Genomic DNA, 20857 nt, shown 5'->3' on the forward strand with positions numbered 1-20857 from the left:
TTCTTATCGCGGCCAGGCATTGGTAGAACATGGTCTGTACTAGCTGAACTTATCTGTTGGCAAACAATGAACCCACTTTACATCGTGTGCTTAGTACATCGGAGGAACAGAGCAGGGGACAAAGTCCCGGACGCCTGGGTTCTGTCTGTTCTTACATGTGGCAGCGACTTGATGTGTGAGCTTGGTTGAGCCCTTCAGTCCAACCCTGATTTAAAGCCTCCAGGTGATGGAGAAGCTGCTCCATACCCTGGGAATCTGTTCCAGGGGTTAACTTTCCAAAAGGATTTTGTTGCTTTTCTTTCAAGCCACTTTTTGGCCTTAGCAATTCTGTGCCTCAGTTTACCCACCTGCCCAGTGGGGATAATGCTCCTTACTTCCCAGGCGACCTATTTGTAGAGTCCTGTTAGGTGGCAGAAGAGGTCCCTAAACTAAATGGGAGACGCCCCAACAGACAGTCCTGGGGGAGAACAGACTGCAGGCAACAACCTGGCATTGGCTGACTGTCAGACCGATGCCCTAGTGGGACTTTTCCACGCGCCGAGGAACTGCAGATGGAAGGAGCAGCATGTCGGGCTGGCTCTAGTTCTGGCCCCAGCACACAGCGGTACTGGCCCTTTAACAAGCCCGGCTGAACTCAGCAGTAGTAGTTTCTTGCTCCCCACGCGCCGCTTTCCCATAAATAAGCCGGGCAAGCGGGCATCAGGGGGAGTTGGCTGGGGGGAGGGGATTAATTTAGACTCCTCGTCTATAAGAAATAAGTTGATTGGGGGGGGGGGGGAGCTGCTCCTTCTTCTGAGCGTCTCCTGTTGGCCTCTGGCTCAGGATTTACAATGCTACAGCGCCCGGGTGCAGGAGCAGAGTCTATTAAGAGGCTTAAGAATTCGGGAAGGAAAGCAGGCCCTTGGCTGCAGATTAAAGGCCCCGCCGTGGTCCCAGCTGGGGGCTCGGTGCATTCCAACAGCAGCCGCGTCCCATCCCCAGCAGCCTGACGAGGTTTTGCTGTCAAGGTACTGAGGAGAGCGGGCAGGCCGAGACCAGGAGGCGACTGGCCAGCGTGGCTGCAGAATATTTCAGCCCCAGAGGCCTGGTTCCCTCTCTCCGCCCGGCTGCGAGGGAGCCAGAGAGATCTGTGCAAACGCTAAGTAGCCGGCTCCTGGCCTGATTGCTGCACCCAGACCCGCTCTGGCCTCCCAGCATGGGTTTAGCATTAAGCCACTGGGCTAGGACTCTGGGGTTGGCTTTGCCCGTTGTGACAAGCCGGATCCACAGCAGTTTGGCTCAGACTTGCAGACGCGATTAGTGATTTTGGGGGCCTCTGGGGCTTTCCGCTGGCTTCGGATCAGGCTGGATGGGTGGGAGGCAGGCTCGGTGGGTGAGGCACCGAACTGGGCCTGGATTCAGGAGAGGATCAGGTGTTCATAGGCACTGTGAGAACACCCACGATGGTGTGAGCAAGGATCAGAATTCAGGAGGGGACTCTTACCTCAGGCCGGGGGCCTACCTCCCAGTGACAGGGGCCAGGGAGAGCTTTCCCCCTGCTACAGTCGCCCACGGCAGGGCTTTTCCACTGTCCTCAGCAGAGCCAGGACAGGGAGTGGATGATGCCCTGGTCTGATGCCCTCTGGCAATGCCCAGGTTCCTCTGCACAGGGCCGGCTGCAGCCGGGTTAGAGATTCAAGGGGCGGGGGGAGGCCATCTGTCCATAGATTCAGGGCTACCTTCGCCAAGAAAAAGGCTGAAGTCTTAATTTTAACTGGAAGCTGAGATTTGTCTCCTAGGGGCCCTAGTAACAGGAGGCTCACATGACTCTCCTCTAGTGCCTCAGGGCTTTGGATCAGTCTACGTGGGTAGCAGTTTTGCCTAGTGGTTAGAGCACCGGACAGCTATTTGGCAGATATGGGCTCTATTCCCAGATCTGGCCTGCTGGGTGACCTTGGGCAAGTCACCTCACCACTCTGTGCCTCGGTCTCCCCCCTCTGTGCCTCAGTTTCCCCCCCTGTGCCTCGGTTTCCCCCCTCGGTTTCCTACCTGCTCGGGAGGTGGGTTGGAGCCCAGGTCCCGCTGTGACGCAGGTCCAAAGCCGGTCACTTTGAAGTGCGGACAGACTCAAGCCGGAAGGTCTGCATAGTGCAATGTGGACGCATGAGCACGGCTGTGAGCCCTGGGGCCAGCAATTGTAAGCCCAGGTTTACAATGCAGTGTGGATGCTCAAACGTGGGCTTGCATGGGCTCCCGCGGACCCACGTTGACAATGCAGTGTAGACGCATCCGTTGAGGCTGCCGGATTTACAGAGCAAGGGTTATTCAAAGCAGAGAAACGAGCATTGTCCCCCGGGTGTGTCCATTGAGGAAGGAAAGCCTCCGGGTTAAGATGCTAACCTAGGACTTGAGAGATCTGGGCTCAATTTGCTGCTCTGCAACAAAAGTTCCGGATGACCCTGGGCAAGTCACTTAGCCTCTCTGCGCCTCAGTTTCCCATCTGTACAAGGGGCATAATCGCCCTGCCCTGCCCCACAGGGCTGCTAGGAGGATAAACACACTGAAGATTGGGAGGTGGTCAGATACTGCGGCAACGGAGGCCATCCAAGTACCGAAGATAGACTGGCCAGATGGGAAACAGGATCTCTTCCAGGCTGGTCCCCCACGCTAGCTACTCACAGAGCAGCTGGGGAGGAGGATCTGATCCCGAGTCAGAGTCAATTCCCGGCACTCAGTAAAGACTCTAGTGCACCTCATTCAAACCAAGGCAGGCTGGGCCTTAGGGGGTGGGAAGGGCTGGGGCAGCAAGAACCTCCCCCCCTCGAGTGGCCCCTGGGTGGATGTAGCCAGCCAAGCAGGGGATGTGTTTGTGGGAGCCCCATGCATGGGCCGGGCAGTCACCTCCGCAAAAAGAGGAGCGGGAAGCCCCTCGCGGCCTACCTCAGTCGCCTGTCTCTCCCTGGGGTCGGGAGCTCCACTGCCCCTGGGCGCTGGGGTCTGTGACACCGTCTCGATGGCCGGATGGTTCGTAGCCAGGGATTAGGGGCAGGGAGCAGCTGCCGGAGGGCTCTCGCCAGGGTGTTTTCAAAGGCTACGTCGGCGAAGCTGCGCTGTTCTCAGTGGGGCTCGGCAGGGCTTCGGAACGGGGACTTGTCAACACGGGCGTAAGCCTGACGCCGCCGCGCGCCGGACGGGCAGGGACAGGGCTGGCAGAGCAGCAGCCAGAGCGACGGGGTGAATGGGGTGGGCACAGTGGGCGGGCACAAGCCAGAAAACTGGCCATGGGCAAGTGGAGATGATTGGAGTGGCCGAGGGGAGGTGGTACCCCTAGGTCCGTGGCACTAGGCCACCTCCTTGCCTGAGGGGGTCGTTCCCATGGCGCAGTACTTGCCAGGCCCCCCTTAGCCTCCCAGCAGAAGGGCTGGAAATTCAGTGCCGCCTGTGGAACAATCTGTCCCCCTCTGGCACAGACTGGCTGGGACCTTGGGGGGATCTGTCCTCTCTTTCTCCCCCAAAATGGCTCCTCCCACCCCCAGAGCTGGCAGCACAGCAATCCCCCCAGCCACTGCCTGCGGGCTCAGTGCCAAACCTCTCACCTCGCAGCCCGTCTCTCATTAGCGCGAGGGGGATTAAGGGAGGAGAGAAAGTGACCCCAAGGCAGAGGACCAGCCGGGGGCCGAACTGCTCCTGGAAGTGCAGCCCCCCTCCTCCCCCCCCCCGGACGGGGCGGAAGGGAGAACACCGGATGGGAGGGGTGCGCCCCTAAAGCAAGCTGGCACCTCCTGCCCCTTCCCCACCCTGCGTCTCCTCCCACCCCTGGCCCAGCAAACAGAGTAGGGCTCACCTCCAAGCACCGTTCGGGTCCCATCTCTACCAGCTCCCCGGGGCTAGTGCAGCAGGGGGCCCTGTTCTCCAGGGCTCTGGCCAGTCTGGGTAGAAACGTCCCTGCATTTCCCCAGCTGAGGAGACTATTCCACAGCCTCAGAGCTCTCGCTGGCAGGTGCCGCCTCCAGGGCAAGATTGGTCTCCAGGGCCCATCCCACCTTTGGCCTGTCTGCTGAGGCCGGCCCACTAGTGCTGGTCCTGGTTGGCCGGGTCACCAGGGGTTAGATGATGTGGGCACCAGGACAGAGCCCCCCCCACCACCAAACAGTGCCCAGGACAGTAACAGCTGCTGGGTGCTACTCACCTGGGCGAGATTTGCACGGGCCCCCACCCGATTGAATCCGGTGGAGCAAAAGGGTGTACAACAGGCAGTCATGGATTGTGTTATACAGGAGGTCAGACCAGATCTACTGGTCGCTTCTGGCCTTGGTCTCAAGGAATCTACCTGTGACCTTGATAAGTCGGAGAACTTCAGGTGTCCTGGACCCCACAATTCTTACTGAAGCTGGCAGTCCAGGTAGTGCTGTCCCCTTTCCTGAGTGTCTCAAGGGAAGGTTGGTTTTATGGCTAAAGCAAGAGACCTGTGGGGCCTATTCCTGGCCCTGCCACCAACTCCCTGTACAACCTTAGACAAGTCACTTACGCCCAGTCACCATGATATTTAGGTGCCTAACTCCCATTGATTTCAGGCACCTTAGGTGATTTAGGTGCCTTAATTGCTCCCTGCCTCAGTTTCCCCATATGCAAAATGGGGATTTCGGCTTGTTTGAGGCGGATTCTTTAACCTTTTCGAAGACCTGCAAGATGTGCAGAGTATTGTCAAAACTGGGCAGCCGGGGTGATCGTAGTGCCCGAGAGCGAGCGAGAGTCCAGTTCTTTCGGGGTTATATAAGATGACACAATAGGCTGGGGAATATGGAAACCGGATAGACTGGGGTGGGGGAGTTACCTGTGCAGATTACAGTTCAAAAAAAAGAAGATGCTAAATGATCTCAGGGCCCTTGTTTGCAAATAACGATGTCACGGCAAAATGTTTTTCACACGTAGGTGAACGCGACTTCATCTTTGATTCCGAACATATTTGTCGAAGTATTTAATAATTGAGCAACTCAGCACTATAAATAAAGTGGCAGGAAGCGCGCCAGACTGCATTCTCCGCTAACAGCTCACACTGGAATGGCCAGAGCCCTGCACAGCTGCAAGCACTCTGGGGAGGGACCGTTCCCCCGGCCAGGCAGCGGGGGAACTGGCCGAGGTGTGGGTGGGTTGGAGAAGAAAGCTGCGTTCAATATTGGGCAGACTGGGGATGGCCCAAAGTCAGATAGCTGGTCAGTGGCGGGGATAGAACCCAGGTCGCAGGAAAGCTAATCTGGTGTCTTAGCCACTGGACAATGCTACCTGTTAGTTGCATGGTGTATTATGTATTTTTCCTTGTAGCTCCTAGAGGGTCCAATGGAGATCAGAATCCTGTTGTGCTAGGTGCTGTACATACATAAAATAGGCAATAGTCCCTGCCCCAAAGAATTTACAATCTAATGATCTTAGAGTCCAACTTTCTTAGAGTCCAAGGCCAGAAGGAACCACTGTGATCATCTAGTCTGACCTTTATAGCATAGGCCAGAGACGTGCCCCACAATCATGCTAGAGCAGATCTTGTAGAAAAAGAGCTGACCTTGAATTAAAGGTAGCCAGTGATGGAGAATCCACCACAACCCTTGGTAAATGCAAGTCACAGGCGGTGATAGTACCACTCTGCTCGGCGCTGGTTAGGCCTCAGCTGAAGTACTGTGTCCAGTTTTGGTCACCAATGTAGAGAAAGGATGTGAAGAAACTGGAAAGGATCCAGAGGCGAGCAGCAAAGATGATCCAAGGGATGCAATGCAAGGCATATGAGCAAAGGCTGAAGGAACTGGGTATGTTTAGTTTGGAAAAGGGGAGATTAAGGAGGGACATGATAGCGGTCTTCAGATACCTGGAAAGTTGCCATAAAAAAGATAGAGAAAAGTTGTTCTCTCCTGCCACAGAGGGCAGGACAAGAAGCAGTGGGTTCAAACTCCAGCAGAGCAGATTTAAATTAAATCTCAAGAAAAACGTCCTCACTGTGAGAACAGCAGGACACTGGAGCAGATGCCTGGGGAGGTTGTGGAAGCGCCTTCACTGGAGGTTTTCAAAAGGAGGCTGGATAGCATCTGCCTTGGACGGTTTAGACGCAACAAATCCTGCGTCTTGGCAGGGGTTAGACTTGCGGTCCCTGCTAACCCGATGATAAATTGTTCTATAGATTAATTACCCTCCCTGTTACAAACCTATCCCTTGTTTCCAGTCTGAATTTGTCTAGCTGCAACTTGTTGGATCGTGTTAGACCTGTGCTAGATTGAAGAGCCGATTATCAGATATTTGTTCCCCACATAGGTACTTAGAGACTGATCAAGTCACCCCTTAAACTTCCCTTTGTTAAACTAAATAGATTGAGCTCCTTGAGTCTATCACCATACGGCAGGTTTTCTAATCCTTTAATCATTCTCACGGCTCTTCTCTGAACCCTCTGCAATTTGTCAACATCCTTCTTGAAAAAGCCAAGGCAGGTTTAGGATTTGAACCAGAACCCCTCACACCCAAAGCAAAAATCAGACCCTGAGAGCCTCCCCCAAAGCCAGCTGCTGCGTCGGCTGGAAATAAAACCCAGGTCAGCTGGTTGGAAGGCAGTGATGTGCCCCACTAAGCCATCACCCCTTTGAGCCACAGGGGTAAGTTCAAACTTGAGGAGCCATACCCACGCTAACTCTGATCAAGCTAATGTGCTAAAACAAGCCCGCAGCCCCGAGCGGGTAGCCACCCCGAGTGCTCCAGACCCATCGGGAGTGCCAGGTGCACACTCGGGTGGTGAGTCCCCCCGGCCACTCGCACCTCCATGGCTCCGCGTCTGTTGTTAGCACGCTAGCTCGCTGAGTGCCAGTGCCGGCAGTACACGGCCAGCGTAGGCCTACCCCATGTGACCTGCCCAATGCCCCATGGGGAGCCAATAGCCGAGCTGGGAAACGGGCCCAGCTTTCGTGAGTGCAGAGTCTCAGCTCTGAGACCATCCTTCATCGTCACAGGAGACAGGCTTGTTTCTCCTCTTGAGTGTCCCTCCAACTCAACAGGACAAAGACTGGATTCCTCCTCCCGAAAGCCTCCCGGCCCTCCCATTTCTCTGTCCAGAGCTCCAGCCTCCTCCCCTTCAACTCCTCTCTCCTCCCCACAGATTCGGTCACTAAACCCCGCCCCTCGCTCTCCGGCGCCTCCTCTAGGCCTTCACTACCTTGTGCCTCAGTTACGGCCACTTCTTCCTTTCCGGCCTGACCTACCCTCAGCTCCCTCCTCTCCGCCCAGCCAACACACCTCAGCAAACATCTCTACTTCACCTGATGCTGCAGCCACGGCCAGGCCTGCTCAAAACACCTTCGGTGGCTTCCTGCCATCTCTGGAATCCCAAAGAAGGACCCGTGTACATCCCTGGCAGTGCCCAAGTGAGGAATGGCTTATGGTGGCGGGAGTCCTGCCATGCAAAACGTTACAGAAGCAGCAGTTGGACGCCTGTGCTGTGGCGAGCGGTCCTGGACTGAAAACACCAACGGGAAAGGGAAGCAAGGCCTGCAAATGTCCATAGAGATCCACCCTTTGGCTCTGAATTTTCCCCTGGTTGGTGGGTGCCCAGAGCTAGGATGTTGGTTTATCCCATTAGAGAGAGAGGCAAACCAAGCCACAGAGCAGTACTTCCCCGGCGCTCGGGTGCAGAACCGGCCAACTCAGTGGTACTGGAGCCCGTGGGAGTCTCTGCATCAGCTTCAACAGACCAGGCCCTGTTTGCTAGCACCCAGAAGTCCGGATCAGGCCCCAGTGTGCTGGGTGCTGCACAGACACCTCAATCGAACCACCTTCAGGGCCACCCCGGGAGGGACGGGGAGCGAAAGGGGCAGTTTGACCCTGGCCCCCCTTTTCCAAGTGGCATTGTGACTTGGTTTGCCCCAGCTGCCCCTCTGTCACGACGGGGGGTGGCCAGGCCAGATTGGAGTGAGCCGTGCTGGCCCCCGGAGCAGGAAGCCAGGCCCAGCCCTGCAGTACAGGAGCCATCCCTGCAGAATGAGCATGGGCCGGGCTCGCTCTCCAAATCATCCCCCTCCCCACGGTGGACGTTTTTTTGGAAGCGTGCAGGACTTGAATCAAGACTGGGGGGGCTCTTTCTAAAAGCTACGCTCCGGCTCAGCCAGAACTCCTGGGCGAGGTGCAGGAAGCCCATTCTGCAGGTCAGACTAGATGGGCGTACGGTCCCTGCTGGCCTGCAGATGTAGGAATAAAAGGCAGCGCTTCCCTTTCGGAGAGCTTCCCGTCTCCCTGGAGACACAACTCAACTGGTGGGTGCAAAAGCACAAGGAGAAGGGGAGGGGACAGGGCGACAAGCGGTGCCAGGAAAAGGGACCCAGGGCTGGAGAGATTAACTTTGTGGATACGTTCCAGGCTGTTTTATTTCAGGCCACAAAGAAGTGAAGAATAGACCTTGATGGACCCATAAGGGGCCCCTCGTGTAGCCGAGTTTGCTGGGGAAGCTAGGCAAGAAGCGAGGCTGTGATTGCCACCTGGTGTAGCAATGGTTTTTTGGAGGTTTAGCGGTGGGGGCGGTTGGGTTGTATCCCAGCTGTGATCCTTGCTGTTCAATTTCTCAGGGCTTTTTTTCACACAACGCACAGTCAACCTGTGGAACTCTTTGCCAGGGGATGCTGTGACGGCCAAGACCATAACAGTGTTCAAAAAGAACTAGATAAATGCATGGAGGATAGGTCCATCAATGGCTATTAGCCAGAATGGACAGGGATGGTGCCCCTAGCCTCTGTTTGCCAGAAGCTGGGAATGGGTGACGGGATGGATCACTTGCTGATTCCCTGTTCTGTTCATTCCCTCTGGGGCACCTGGCATTGGCCACTATCTGAGGACAGGATACTGGGCTACATGGACCGCTGGTCTGACCCAGTATGCCTGCCCTAATGTTCTTATGTTAAATGTCACTGAGGTGTTCCCCTAACAACTTTGGGGGTCCGTTGAATGGGTGTTGAGCGCTGTGTGAACTCCAATGCTGTGGTATAGATGACAGGTTACCAGCGTTATGCTCATGGGAAAGCGTGGGGGGATGGGGATGGAAGTGCTGTTAACATCTGCAGGGCCCTGAAGAATTTATTTGGCCTCCTGTTACACTCCCAAGGCCTGAGTCTGATTTAAGATACTGTTTTGTCCCCATATCCTGGGCCTTGCCTCGCTGTGCCCAACGCTTCGCCTGGTCAGCCACACGCTTCCCAGGAGCGGCCAACCTCGGGCGAAGATCCCGGGGGTGGAATTTCAAGCGAAACGGGTCCATGGTGGGGAAGTTAGTGAAGGGATTGGGGGGGAAAAACAGGGAAACTTTGATCCTAATTGGACTGAGACTAGAGCCGACTGGGAAATCCCCCACGGAAACGGTTTGCTGATGGAAAAGTGCTTTTCGACAGAGTGGCCATTTTGGCCAATAAACCCCCAAATGTTTTCCTTGAGTAATTGTGAGGTTGTGTCGAAAAGCCAAACTCAAAAATTGTCAATTCAGGGGGCTTTGGCCCAAATTTGGGCAAAAGCAAAAAGATTCACAGAAAAAATCCTCCTTTCCCAACCAGTTCTGCGCAGCATCTTCACCTCACAACAGATGCAGGGTCGGGCTGGGATGAGGGCAGGGAACCAGGCAGCCTTTTCAGCAGCTCCTTGCCCCATGGGGTGCAGGAGATTCCCCTTGCAGAGCGGGGCACGACCTGCGTGGAGCGAGATGCCAGGCAGGCGTGGGCTGCTGGGGGGCTGCGGAGACCCGACGGGCCGACATGCAAAGTTTGGCTGGTTTTTAACCAGCCGTCTCTTTCGGTGACTGATGCGTTCCCTGCTTCTCGGCAGTTAAGCAAACTGACAGAGCTCCCTGCAGACTGGGGACTAATGAGGACAAGCTGCCTATGGGAGGGGGAGGCGAGCACTGGCATTCGCATCCCTTCCCTCCCCACTGCTTCCCCGCTCGCTCGCAGGGTGATGCATCAGGACATGGCAGCTGGGAAGGGGGATGGGGAGAGGGGGAGTGCTGTGTGCGTCCCGGCAGCTGGCTTTGCAGAGTCTCCCTCCTGCAGGCCCGAGCCACAAGCGTCTGCTGGGGACCCCCGGGCTGCACCGTGGGGATCCTGAGCGGAATCAGACCTCCTGAGAGCTGGGCCGGAGGGGCTGCCTGCAGAGCTCTCCCAGAGCCACGCTGCGGAGAGCTGAGATTTCTAGGGATAGGGGGTGTTCTTGTGTCTAACTCAGGCCTCCCTGGTGGCCTTGGAAGCCACTGCCACGGTGTGGGGGCATGCAGTGAGGAGGGCCCCCACCCAGCAGCAGCGGGCCAACGGGTCTGCCCACAGAGTGCTGAGGACAGCAGATGCAGCATCTGTTCCCCACACGCACAAGGCTCCTGCCACCTTCCCGTATAAGGATGGGGCAGGGTGGTGCCACCCACCCTCTGGCCGGCTGCACTGAAGGTGGCCCTCACACTCCGCCAAGAGGTGCAAGGAACAGGATTCAGTCAAAGGAGATTGAGAGGTGACTTGAGCAGTGTAGAAGGGCCTGCATGGGAAGGAAATGCTGGTTATAAAAAGGCTCTTTAGCCTAGCGGAGACAGGCAGAACAGAGGACCAAAGCTGGACATTAAAGCAAGACATTCGAATTAGAAAGAAGGCACAAATCTTTACCAGTGCAGGCGATTAGCCATGGGAACAAGGTACCAAGGGAAGCGGTGGATTCTCATCTCTTGCCGTCTGCAGATCTAGATGGGATACCTTTCTGCATGGGCGGCCAAGCCTACCCCTGGCCATGGCCCCACCCACGCTCCACCCCGAGGCCCCGCCCTCACTCCCCCGTTCCCCCGAAGCTGGCAGAGGCTCAGCTTGTGCCTGGAGCTTGGGGTGGGTGCTCGGGGCGGTTCAGCCAGGGCTCCTCTGGCCATGGCAGGGTGCAGGAGGGCTCGGGGCTCCAGCGGACGAGGGGAGGGAGAAGGGGCAGGGTATGGGCAGGGCCTCGGGTGGAAGGGGCGGGGCTGGGGGGCTAGCCTCCCCGAAGGGGGGGTTCACGTGCCGCTCTGGAAGACGCTTTAGCCAAGCACAATCTGTTGGGCTCGATGAAGGGGTGACATTTGGTGAAATGGAATGGCTTGTGCCATGCAGGTGATCAGACTAGATGAGCGACTGGTCCTTCCCTGCCTAAGAATCTAGGACCCAATAGACAATGGTGGGATCTGGATTTAGAGCAGAGCTTGAAACTTTTGAGGTTCTAGCTCCTTTTGGCTCCAGGGAAATTGGGGCAGGGGGAGCAGTTCAGGGCAGATGCCAGGCGGTTGATGTCACTTGAGGGCCAACCACTCACAGCAGCTCTGAGGTTGGCTTGGGTTCCACACTGCTGCCGGGGTTGTCCTGAAGCCCTGGCACGAAGGACTGTCAGGCTGGACTCTTCAAGGTTCACAAAGCTCAGGAAAAGCAGCTTCTCCATTTGTTTGCCCTCCCGGTTCGCCCATCCTGCTAGAGCTGGGCCCAAGTCTAGAACCTCCCACCCGAACTCCGGAGCTTGGGCTATAAAATCAAGCCCAGCTACAAGCCAGCCCTTGCTTTGGTTCCGCACACCCACATCCCTGTCTGCCCAGATCGGGGGGGGGGGGTGGGGGGTGGGGGGGCGGGAATGCGTCACTAAATGCCGTGGTTTGCAAAGATACAACTTCTTAGACGTTGCACAGAACTGGAGAGTCGGCTGCACCCTCCCCATCCCTGATCGTTGATAGTCCTGATCCAGAGAGGGGCTGAGCTGCCCACGCACCTCGTTCAGGTCAACAGGACCTGTGGGTGCTCAGCCCCTCTCCGGATCAGGCCCCGAGAGCGACTGAATGCCCAGCCATGACAAATCTCCTGCTGATTTCAACGGCAGTAGGATCAGAGCCCCGGGAGCTGCGGAAGCAGGAGGGGGTTAGTTTAGCCCTGGCCTAGATCTGCTGTAATGGATACACAATTCCGTCCCCACACGTGGTGGGTCGTTATTCTCACCACCACAGGACCTCGCCAGATGGACAGGGTTTGAGCCCTGACACATCACTGCCTGTCGTGAGTTTGGTGTGCTTCCACTGCTGGGGGAGAAGGGAAAATGAGTCCCTCCCTTCCCCTCCTGGGCTGCTGCCATGGGGTAGCTGTTGGGATCTGTGGTGACGCATTGCTGGTGGGTGTTCTGAAAGGTTTCCGCACGGAGGTATTTACGGAAGCGAAAGGGAACGGCCTTTTGATCTGGTTATCAAAGCTCCATCTGCAGTTCCCGGAGCTTTGCAATAAACACAAAGTTTTGAGGAGAGAAATCAGCGCGAGACAGGGTCTCGCTGCAAGGCTCATTTAGGTTTCAGGAGACAGCTCCTCCGCTGGCGGATCTCAGCACGGGAGTGACACCCCCTAGATGTCAGCCGAGGTTCCAGGCCTCAGACCAGACAAACCAGATCAGACTATCTGGTGTCCCGCCCCTTGCAAAACTGCCTCAGATCATTGGCCCAGCCCATCCAGTCTTCTGGCATACTGGATCAGCTGATTGGCCCATCTGATCTGTCACACCAGATCTGATCATGGTCCCATCTAGTCTGGTATTCGGTCTTTGGTAGTGACAGGGCTACATGGGAGATACCAGTAAGGAGGGCAGCCCTGTCAGAGTGGGGAGAAGTTCTTCCTGATCTGAACTGGTTGCGATCTTATGCCCTGAGGCAGGTGAGCTGTAACCTGCCACCGTCAGACTGTTCCGTTAATGACACTTTAAAGGCACCTAGGGCCTGATTTTCAAACAGGTCCCGATTCCACTTGGAGTCAGTTTCAATGGGAGTTTGGGAGCTCAGCACCTCTGGTAATTCGCCCCATAGAATCTTCCATCTCAACACCACTCCGGAGCTACATATGCACAGCACCACTGAAATGCAGCCAACTCTGGGGTGGGAGACAACCGCTAGCCAACGGTAAACGAGTCCACTCACTGCTAGCCACCCCCTCATGGCCAGGCATGACATGGCAGCTCTGTCCCTTCTGTAGGGCTGCCCCATGGACGGTTCCTCTGGTGCTGTGACTTCTGGTGACTCAGCCCCCCCAGTTGGGTCACCATCTCATGTCCTCCCCTTCAGGCTCACCCTCTACTCTGGGTCCCTCTACTGAACAGCTAGCTCCGCTCCTCCATCCCTTGCGGGTGACAGTAAGCTGGGGGGAGAGGTAGATACGCTGGAGGGTAGGGATAGGGTCCAGAGTGACCTAGACAAATTAGAGGATTGGGCCAAAAGAAATCTGATGAGGTTCAACAAGGACAAGTGCAGAGTCCTGCACTTAGGATGGTAGAATCCCACGCACTGCTACAGGCTGGGGACTGACTGGCTAAGCAGCAGCTCTCCAGAAAAGGACCTGGGGATTACAGTGGACAAGAAGCTGGATATGAGTCAGCAGAGTGCCCTTGTTGCCAAGACGGCTAACGGCATTTTGGGCTGCATTAGTAGGAGCATTGCCAGCAGATTGAGGGAAGTGATTGTTCCCCTCTATTCAGCACTGGTGAGGCCTCATCTGGAGTATTGCGTCCAGTTTTGGGCCCCACACTACAGAAAGGATGTGGACAAATTGGAGAGAGTCCAGCAGAGGGCAACGAAAATTATTAGGGGGCTGGGGCACATGACTTATGAGGAGAGGCTGAGGGAACTGGGATTGTTTAGTCTGCAGAAGAGAAGAATGAGGGGGGATTTGATAGCTGCTTTCAACTACCTGAAGGGGGGTTCCAAAGAGGATGGAGCTCGGCTGTTCTCAGTGGTGGCAGATGACAGAACAAGGAGTAATGGTCTCAAGTTGCAGGGGGGGAGGTCTAGGTTGGATATTAGGAAACGCTATTTCACTAGGAGGGTGGTGAAGCACTGGAATGGGTTCCCTAGGGAGGTGGTGGAATCTCCATCCTTAGAGGTTTTTAAGGCCCGGCTTGACAAAGCCCTGGCTGGGATGATTTAGTTGGGGTTGGTCCTGCTCTGAGCAGGGGGTTGGACTAGATACCTCCTGAGGTCCCTTCCAACCCTGAGATTCTATGATTCCTCCACCTGTTCTGCAGTTCGCCCAGGCCCCTTTCTACCCAGACTCTCAGCTTCTTCTTCCTTCTCCTCCTTGCTTAGTCAGGGTCTCTCCCAGGGCTCTCTGCCTGGAGACCTTGTCCTCGCTCAGCTTGGAGTCGCCCCGCCTCCACCCCCAGCTTTCATTCTTGGGCTGAGCTTCTGCCTGGAGAAGAACCTCCCTCCTGGGCTTCATCACCTCTCCCTCATTAGTGCAGCCACCTGCTTCTCTTAATGGCCAAGTGCCCGATTCCCCTCAGGATGGGGGGCTCATTCTGGACTCAGGTTGGCCTAGCCCCAGGTTGTCCAGCCCATGGGGCAAGCCACCTTGTGGTTCCAAGAGTTCAAACCTGCAGCTCAGACCCCTGAGCCGCCCCCTCCGACCTGCCCTTGCGAGCTCTGACGTAATGAGAAAGCCGAAAGGCCCTCAAGGCATGATATGGGCGCAGGAAAACCCCTGTTCAGTTGCAGCTCCCTCTCTGTGTGCATGGTGTCCAGGCTGTTTGGGAGCATTATAAACAGGGGGAGGGGGTGCATCATGGGCTTCTGCAGAGCCTATGACCAGGGTACCCTGTCAGGAAGGAGCAGGCTGTTACCAGGTTTCTTTGATCCCTGCCAACTCTGTGAGTCAAGCACATTTCCCACAGAGGCTCTGCCGAGCCCACAGGCTCCATTAGATACGGATAATCAGGTGGCAGACATAAGGAATAAGGCCCTTTACCAGAATTTGGCACGTGGTTTGTACTGTGCAGAAAACAGATTAATTGAAATCCAGATGGATCCGGGGCTTTGCTTGAACATTATATCCCTGGGGGCACTGCACGGGTGCCCCCAACTGCTCCAGATTCTCACTGAGGCAGTGCCTAGGACCCCCAGCCCGGGGCAGAGCTCCCATGCGTTAGAGGCTGTGTGGGCAAGTAACAAAGGTGCCAGTCTCTGCTCCAGAGCGCTCACTGTCAGAGGAATTGATGGGCAGCTCAAGGGAGCCAGGATGCAGGCAGGAGAAGAGGGGATGGAGAGAGACCGTCCTGGGCTAATGCCGTTTTTCCCCACCCTTGTCTTACCCCTTGGTTAGATTCAAGGACTCATAGATTTTAAGGTCAGAGGGGGCCATCATGATCATCAGAAGTGACCGTTGGCTGTCTCCTGCCTTCATCAGTTTAACCTTCTCTCTGGCTTTCCTGCCTGGCCACCCACCCTGTTGGTGCCTTTCTCACCCTGCTACAACCCTGGACTCTTCGTCTCCAGCTCTTCAGCCTCACCTTGAAGACAGCCCCCCCCCCCCCCCCCGCGCTCTACGTTCAGCACTGGGGCGAGCTCAGCTGGAGCACTGGGTCCTGTTCTGGGTGCTGGATTTTAGGAAAGATGTGGGCAAATTGGAGAGAGTCCAGAGGAGAGCAACAAAACTGAGCCAAGGTTTAGCAAACCTGACCTGGGAGGAAAGGTTAAAAACACTGGGCCTGGTTAGTCTTGAGAAAAGAGGATTGGGGGGGACCTGATAACAGTCTTCACATATGTTCTGGGCTGTTCTAGAGAGGATGGCGATCAATTGTTCGCCATGTCCACTGAAGGTAGGGCAAGAAGTAGATTAGAACGGCCATATTGGGGCAGACCTATGGCCCCTCTAGACCAGTATCCTGTCTTCTGAAAGTGGCCAATGCCAGATGCTACAGGGGGAATGAACAGAACAGGGTAATTAGCGAGTGATCCATCCCCAGTCATCCGGATGGGCCCTTCTCCAGAATTTGGGGGGACGTTTAGATCCAGGGGTTCAGTTCAGCATTAGATAAGGGGTGAAATGCCAAGTTCAGACCCAAATCTGGATCCAAGCTCCTGCTCGTCTTCACTAGAGAATGAGGTCATGACCTTCCAAAGTCATGTTACCTAAGAGGTTAAACATGACTTTGTTGTCAGTGTAAACAGGCACCGTGATGTTTAACACTGTGTCAGCTGCTCATGGGTAAAGCCTACTAGAATCATAGACTTAACCTGACCACCACCCACTGACATGATGTTAAATGCCCTGGCACCCATCCACACTGAGTGCCAGTCGGGTGGGTGAAATTCTGGCCCTACTGAAGTCAGTGGGAGTTCTGCTTTTGACTTCAACCAGGCCAGTGCTTCACCCCAGGTTAGAATCATAGAACCAGAGGGTTAGAAGGGACCACAGTCTAACCCCCTGCCGAGATGCAAGATGGGTTGTGTCTAAAGTTAGTTAACGTGATTTCTCAAGGTTGTGTTCTAAGACAAGCTAGTATTCAAACAAAGGGTAGGGGACGACGGTGAGCTTCGAGGGTTTGGTCGTGGCCCATGTCTCAGATCAGGGCAACTGATTACTAGCAAGTCTTCTCCTCCAAGCCAGAGGCAGCCGTACAGACCGTAGAGGCCAGTGAAACTCTCAGAGCCCAGGTCTTGTGATCCTCTGCTGGCTTTTTGATCATGTCATAGGCTTTATATGTTCTTTCTTTTTCTTTTTCTTTTTCTTTGTTGAGGTCATGCTATCCTCTTAGTCTGTAAAGCCATCTGTAATTATTCCTTGTAACTGCAGGATGAAGATAAAGCTGATCAGCTGCAGGTTTTTATTGCTGTTGGACTCAGTTGACAAGCAATTTCTAATCATCCCTTGAAGAAGCTGCAAGTACCGCAGCAGCAGATGTCCTGGGTGCTGTGCATTTGTCTTTTCTCCCACCCTTTGTCTTGTCCGGGTAGATTGTAATCTCTTTGGGAGAGGGACTGCCTCTTTCTGTGTATCTGGGCAGTGCCCAGCACAATGGGGTCCTGATCTTGGTTGGGGTCTCTAGGAGCTATCATAATAAAGATAAATAATAGTAATATCCTGCAGAAAGGATTCATAGAGTCACAGAGTTTAAGTCCAGAAGGGACTGTTAGATCCTCTAGCCTGAGCTGTATATCAAGTCCAGAGAATTTCACCCAGTTACGTCTTCATTGAGCCCAGTAACTTGTGTTTGACTTACAGCATCTTCCAAAAAGGCAGCCATGAAGGCATCAAGAGATGGAGAATCCACCACTTCCATTGGTAGTTTGCTCCAATGCATTTAGGGGAACCCATTGGTATGGCCCATCTGGACACCCCTGAACAATAGCTAAGGAAGGGAAGATGGGAAGAGAGTAGCGTTTGGAGTGTACTAACCAGGCAATGTGCTTTGTATTTATGCTCCGTAGGGTACGGCCATGCGGCCCCAAGCACGGATGGTGGGAAAGTCTTCTGCATGTTCTACGCCCTGCTGGGGATCCCACTCACACTCGTCATGTTCCAGAGCCTGGGTGAGAGGATCAACACCTTTGTCAAATACCTTCTGCACCGCATCAAGAAGTGCCTTGGCATGAGACGGACAGAGGTGTCCATGGCCAACATGGTCACCATTGGGTTCTTCTCCTGCATCAGCACCCTGTGCATTGGGGCCGCGGCGTTTTCCTACTACGAGCACTGGAGCTTCTTCCACGCCTACTACTACTGTTTCATTACCCTCACCACCATCGGCTTTGGGGACTACGTGGCGCTCCAGAAGGATGAGGCGCTGCAGACCAAACCCCAGTACGTGGCCTTCAGCTTCGTCTACATCCTGACGGGGCTGACCGTCATTGGGGCCTTCCTCAACCTGGTGGTGCTGCGCTTCATGACCATGAATGCCGAGGATGAGAAGCGGGATGCCGAGCACCGAGCACTGCTCACCCACAACGGACAGGCCAGCAGCGTGCACACCACAGACACCACCTCGTCTACCACCGCGGTGGGCGGGTGCGGCGGGGGAGGGGGCGGGGGCGGATTCCGCAACGTCTACGCGGAGGTGCTCCACTTCCAGTCCATGTGCTCGTGTCTGTGGTACAAGAGCCGGGAGAAGCTGCAGTACTCCATCCCTATGATCATCCCCAGGGACCTGTCCACCTCGGACACGTGCGTGGAGCAGAGCCACTCCTCGCCTAGCCGCTACCCCGACACCCCATCCAACAGATGCTTCTGCAACGCCCAGCGCTCGGCCATCAGCTCTGTCTCCACGGGACTCCACAGCCTCTCGGCCTTGCACGGCTTCATGAAGCGCCGCAGCTCTGTGTAACTCCCCCCACCAATGCACACACAACACTAAGGACCCTTCTTTTTTTAATACAGAGAGGAACCTTATGGAGACCAGCAAAACCAGATGAAGAAAAACCTTCAGATTTTATTCACATTCAACAGACAAATACCAAAAGGGACAGCCCGATAGACTGGGAGTATGTTGGATGCACAAATGTACGTGCAGACGAGTATGTCCGTGCATGGGTATATGGACATATAGAGAGAGAGAGATACAGGTGTGTAAGCTGGTAAGCTGTCTCTAATGCTCCTTTCATTGAGAAACTCTTTTGCATCATTTTGCAACAACTCCATGAAATGTGAAACTTGAAGCGAATACACGGATAGCTTTTTCAACAGCCGACGGAGAGGTGAGCACCTGAACGGCTCGGGTGCAGGCACATCCCGTCTCCGTTTGCATCTCTCTATTTATACCTCTCTGGACTGACAGGTGGACCTAGTGTCCTCTTAGCACATCTCCCTGCCCACACCCTGCCCTAGATAAATACATGGGCTGTGCACCCCACTGCGCTTCTAACCTCCCCCCACACTGTCCTGGTGAGCCAGATGCGCCGGGACATCGGACACATTGGGATTAGCTTTGCGGCTGCAATGGAGGTTAAGAGGAGCTTGTAAGAGTGTGGACGTGCGTGTGTGTTTGTGCGCACTCCCAACTTTGTACCTTCCGTGCAGGTCGGTCAGTTACACACACAAAGGATTCCCAGCCAAAGACGCAAGCAGAACTCAAGATATGTCCTCGGGGGCCTTGGACAGGGGTCTTCTTCGTGTTTCCATCTCCTCCTCCCCAGGACCTTCGCTGTGTTTCTCTAAAAGATGCACTTCCAGTTTCCTAGCATTGGCCGCCTACCGGCTCCCAAAGTGGCCACATCGTCATGTCTGCCGCTGAACATCAGGCCGCGGCGTCGGCGCTGGGCTGCATCGTTGTTACATGTCGTGACGTCAATGGCGTGGTGACATGACGCCCAACGTAATCCTTCTGTAATCCCATGGGCTGGTCTCAAATCCCATGGGATGCAGGACTCTGCTGCAACCTGCGGGGAGGTCTGGCAACATCCGTCTGTGCCGGGGACGAGTCCCTGCTCTTAGGCCAGCTGGAAAGGATTGTATGTTTTCTACTGGTGGATCAAAGCCAGAGGTGATATAAACGCTGGTACCATTGACACATTGATAAGGCAGAGTGGGTCGTAACTTACCCGCCATAGGGGGAGACTTAGTTGATTCTATGTCTCCGACTAGAATGGCTGTTTTTCTCGCTGCCACCCTTCCACCCTATCCCGGGTAAGTTACATCAACTTACTCCCACTTCTTGATGGTTCCCACCTCTGACTTTCGGATCTAAGAGCATTAATAGCCACGGCCCATCTGCTCATTCCTCCTCCAACATTAGTTCCTGTCCCCCTCGACATCATTTGCTAACATCAGTTCAGAAAAGAAAAAAAAAAAAAGGGATTCCAGGGCAGCAAAGCATCCTGGTTAAAAGTCGTGGCTGCATCACCAAGCAAATCAGGCTAAGAGGGTCTTAGGCAGAAGCTTTGTAGATTCCTATGCACGTGATCCTGCCACCGTGTCTGAGACAACAAGCTGGGTGTCACGTAGCCAGCTCTCTGATTCAGGCAGGTCTGGGATGGAAATCAGATCTGGGCCAGGAGGGGTCCTTTTTTAACTGTTTCTTATTCACCAAACCGCAGGTTTGTGGCTTCGTCTAGATCGCAGCTGAGAGGTGGTTGAAAGCTACAACAGATCCTTGAAGATGAGGCGATAGGTACCTCCTCTTGCATTTGGGTCAGCACCCCCTAAACCAAACCAGTGTATCCATCCATGTCAGGAAAGCTTAGAGGCCCCCTAGCCAGTGCAAGACTAGCCTGGGAAATAAAAGCGACTGACCCTTTCTGTTTATTATTTAATATAAACCTGTTGTGTTCTGAACAAGGGTGTGTCTGCTCCGTCGCTGACTGTGTCTAAGTCTCTTCCATGGTAAGCAATAATGAAATGGGAGTGGGTGTTGTGGACAAGTTTCTGTATCTAGCCATTTACTCATGGGTGGCCGCGTCTTAGCCACAAAGGGATGTGAATTGCACGTCGCTGGGCTGGGGAGAATTCCCTCCTAAGATGCTCCGAAGAAGCGGCTGCCGTGGCCTCCCCTTACATGTGGTTCTGCTTCGAAAAGGGACTGTCCGAAAGCGCTCACTTTGCCAACTGCAGGGCTGCTTTTCCTAATGGGATCCAGGGCATCTGAGAGGCAAGCTGGGTTCTTTTCTTCTCCCACATTATAGGAACTTCAGTCGTTCGGTTCATGGTGAAAGAACAAACTCCAGCCCCCCTCCTCTATAGCTGTATTAGCTCTGCTGGGCTCATGGGAATAAAATATACATTTGCCACCATATACAGCAGATAGGACTCTGGGCTACCCCGGTGGGGCAAAGCTGATGGGTAAGACGGGGCTGTTTTTACAGCGCTACGCTCCTTTTCATGACCACAACTGCACTTCCATATGAAATCTGAGCAAGGGATCGGCAGGTAAGATCTGCTGCTACTTTGTGGCTGGCGGGGAAGAGTCAGGACTAGAGTGGATGGGGCTACCGCATTGCACATCCGTCACACAGAGGGTTGCCACGCCCCCTTTTCTCCTCCCATACCCCCATCTGGGGAGTACCTCCCCAGTGCCTTTTTCGGTACATCACCTCTCGATACGCAACTTGTGTGGGGAAGCGGCGGCTGCTGGGGCAGGCAGGGCT

General features: G+C 54.8%; 1 protein-coding gene across 1 annotated transcript in view; it reads left to right on the plus strand.

Annotated features, from left to right (window-relative positions):
- KCNK3 (potassium two pore domain channel subfamily K member 3) overlaps window positions 1-18102 on the plus strand; it is a 76377-nt gene extending 58275 nt beyond the window's left edge. The window contains exon 2 of the mRNA XM_065401957.1: window positions 17210-18102. Coding sequence (XP_065258029.1) covers window positions 17210-18102 — 893 coding nt within the window. The remainder of the gene's footprint in view (window positions 1-17209) is intronic.
- The last annotated feature ends 2755 nt before the right edge of the window (window positions 18103-20857 follow it).

The sequence above is a fragment of the Emys orbicularis genome, chromosome 3 (genome assembly GCF_028017835.1).
Source record: "Emys orbicularis isolate rEmyOrb1 chromosome 3, rEmyOrb1.hap1, whole genome shotgun sequence".
Taxonomy (NCBI): Eukaryota; Metazoa; Chordata; order Testudines; family Emydidae; genus Emys; species Emys orbicularis.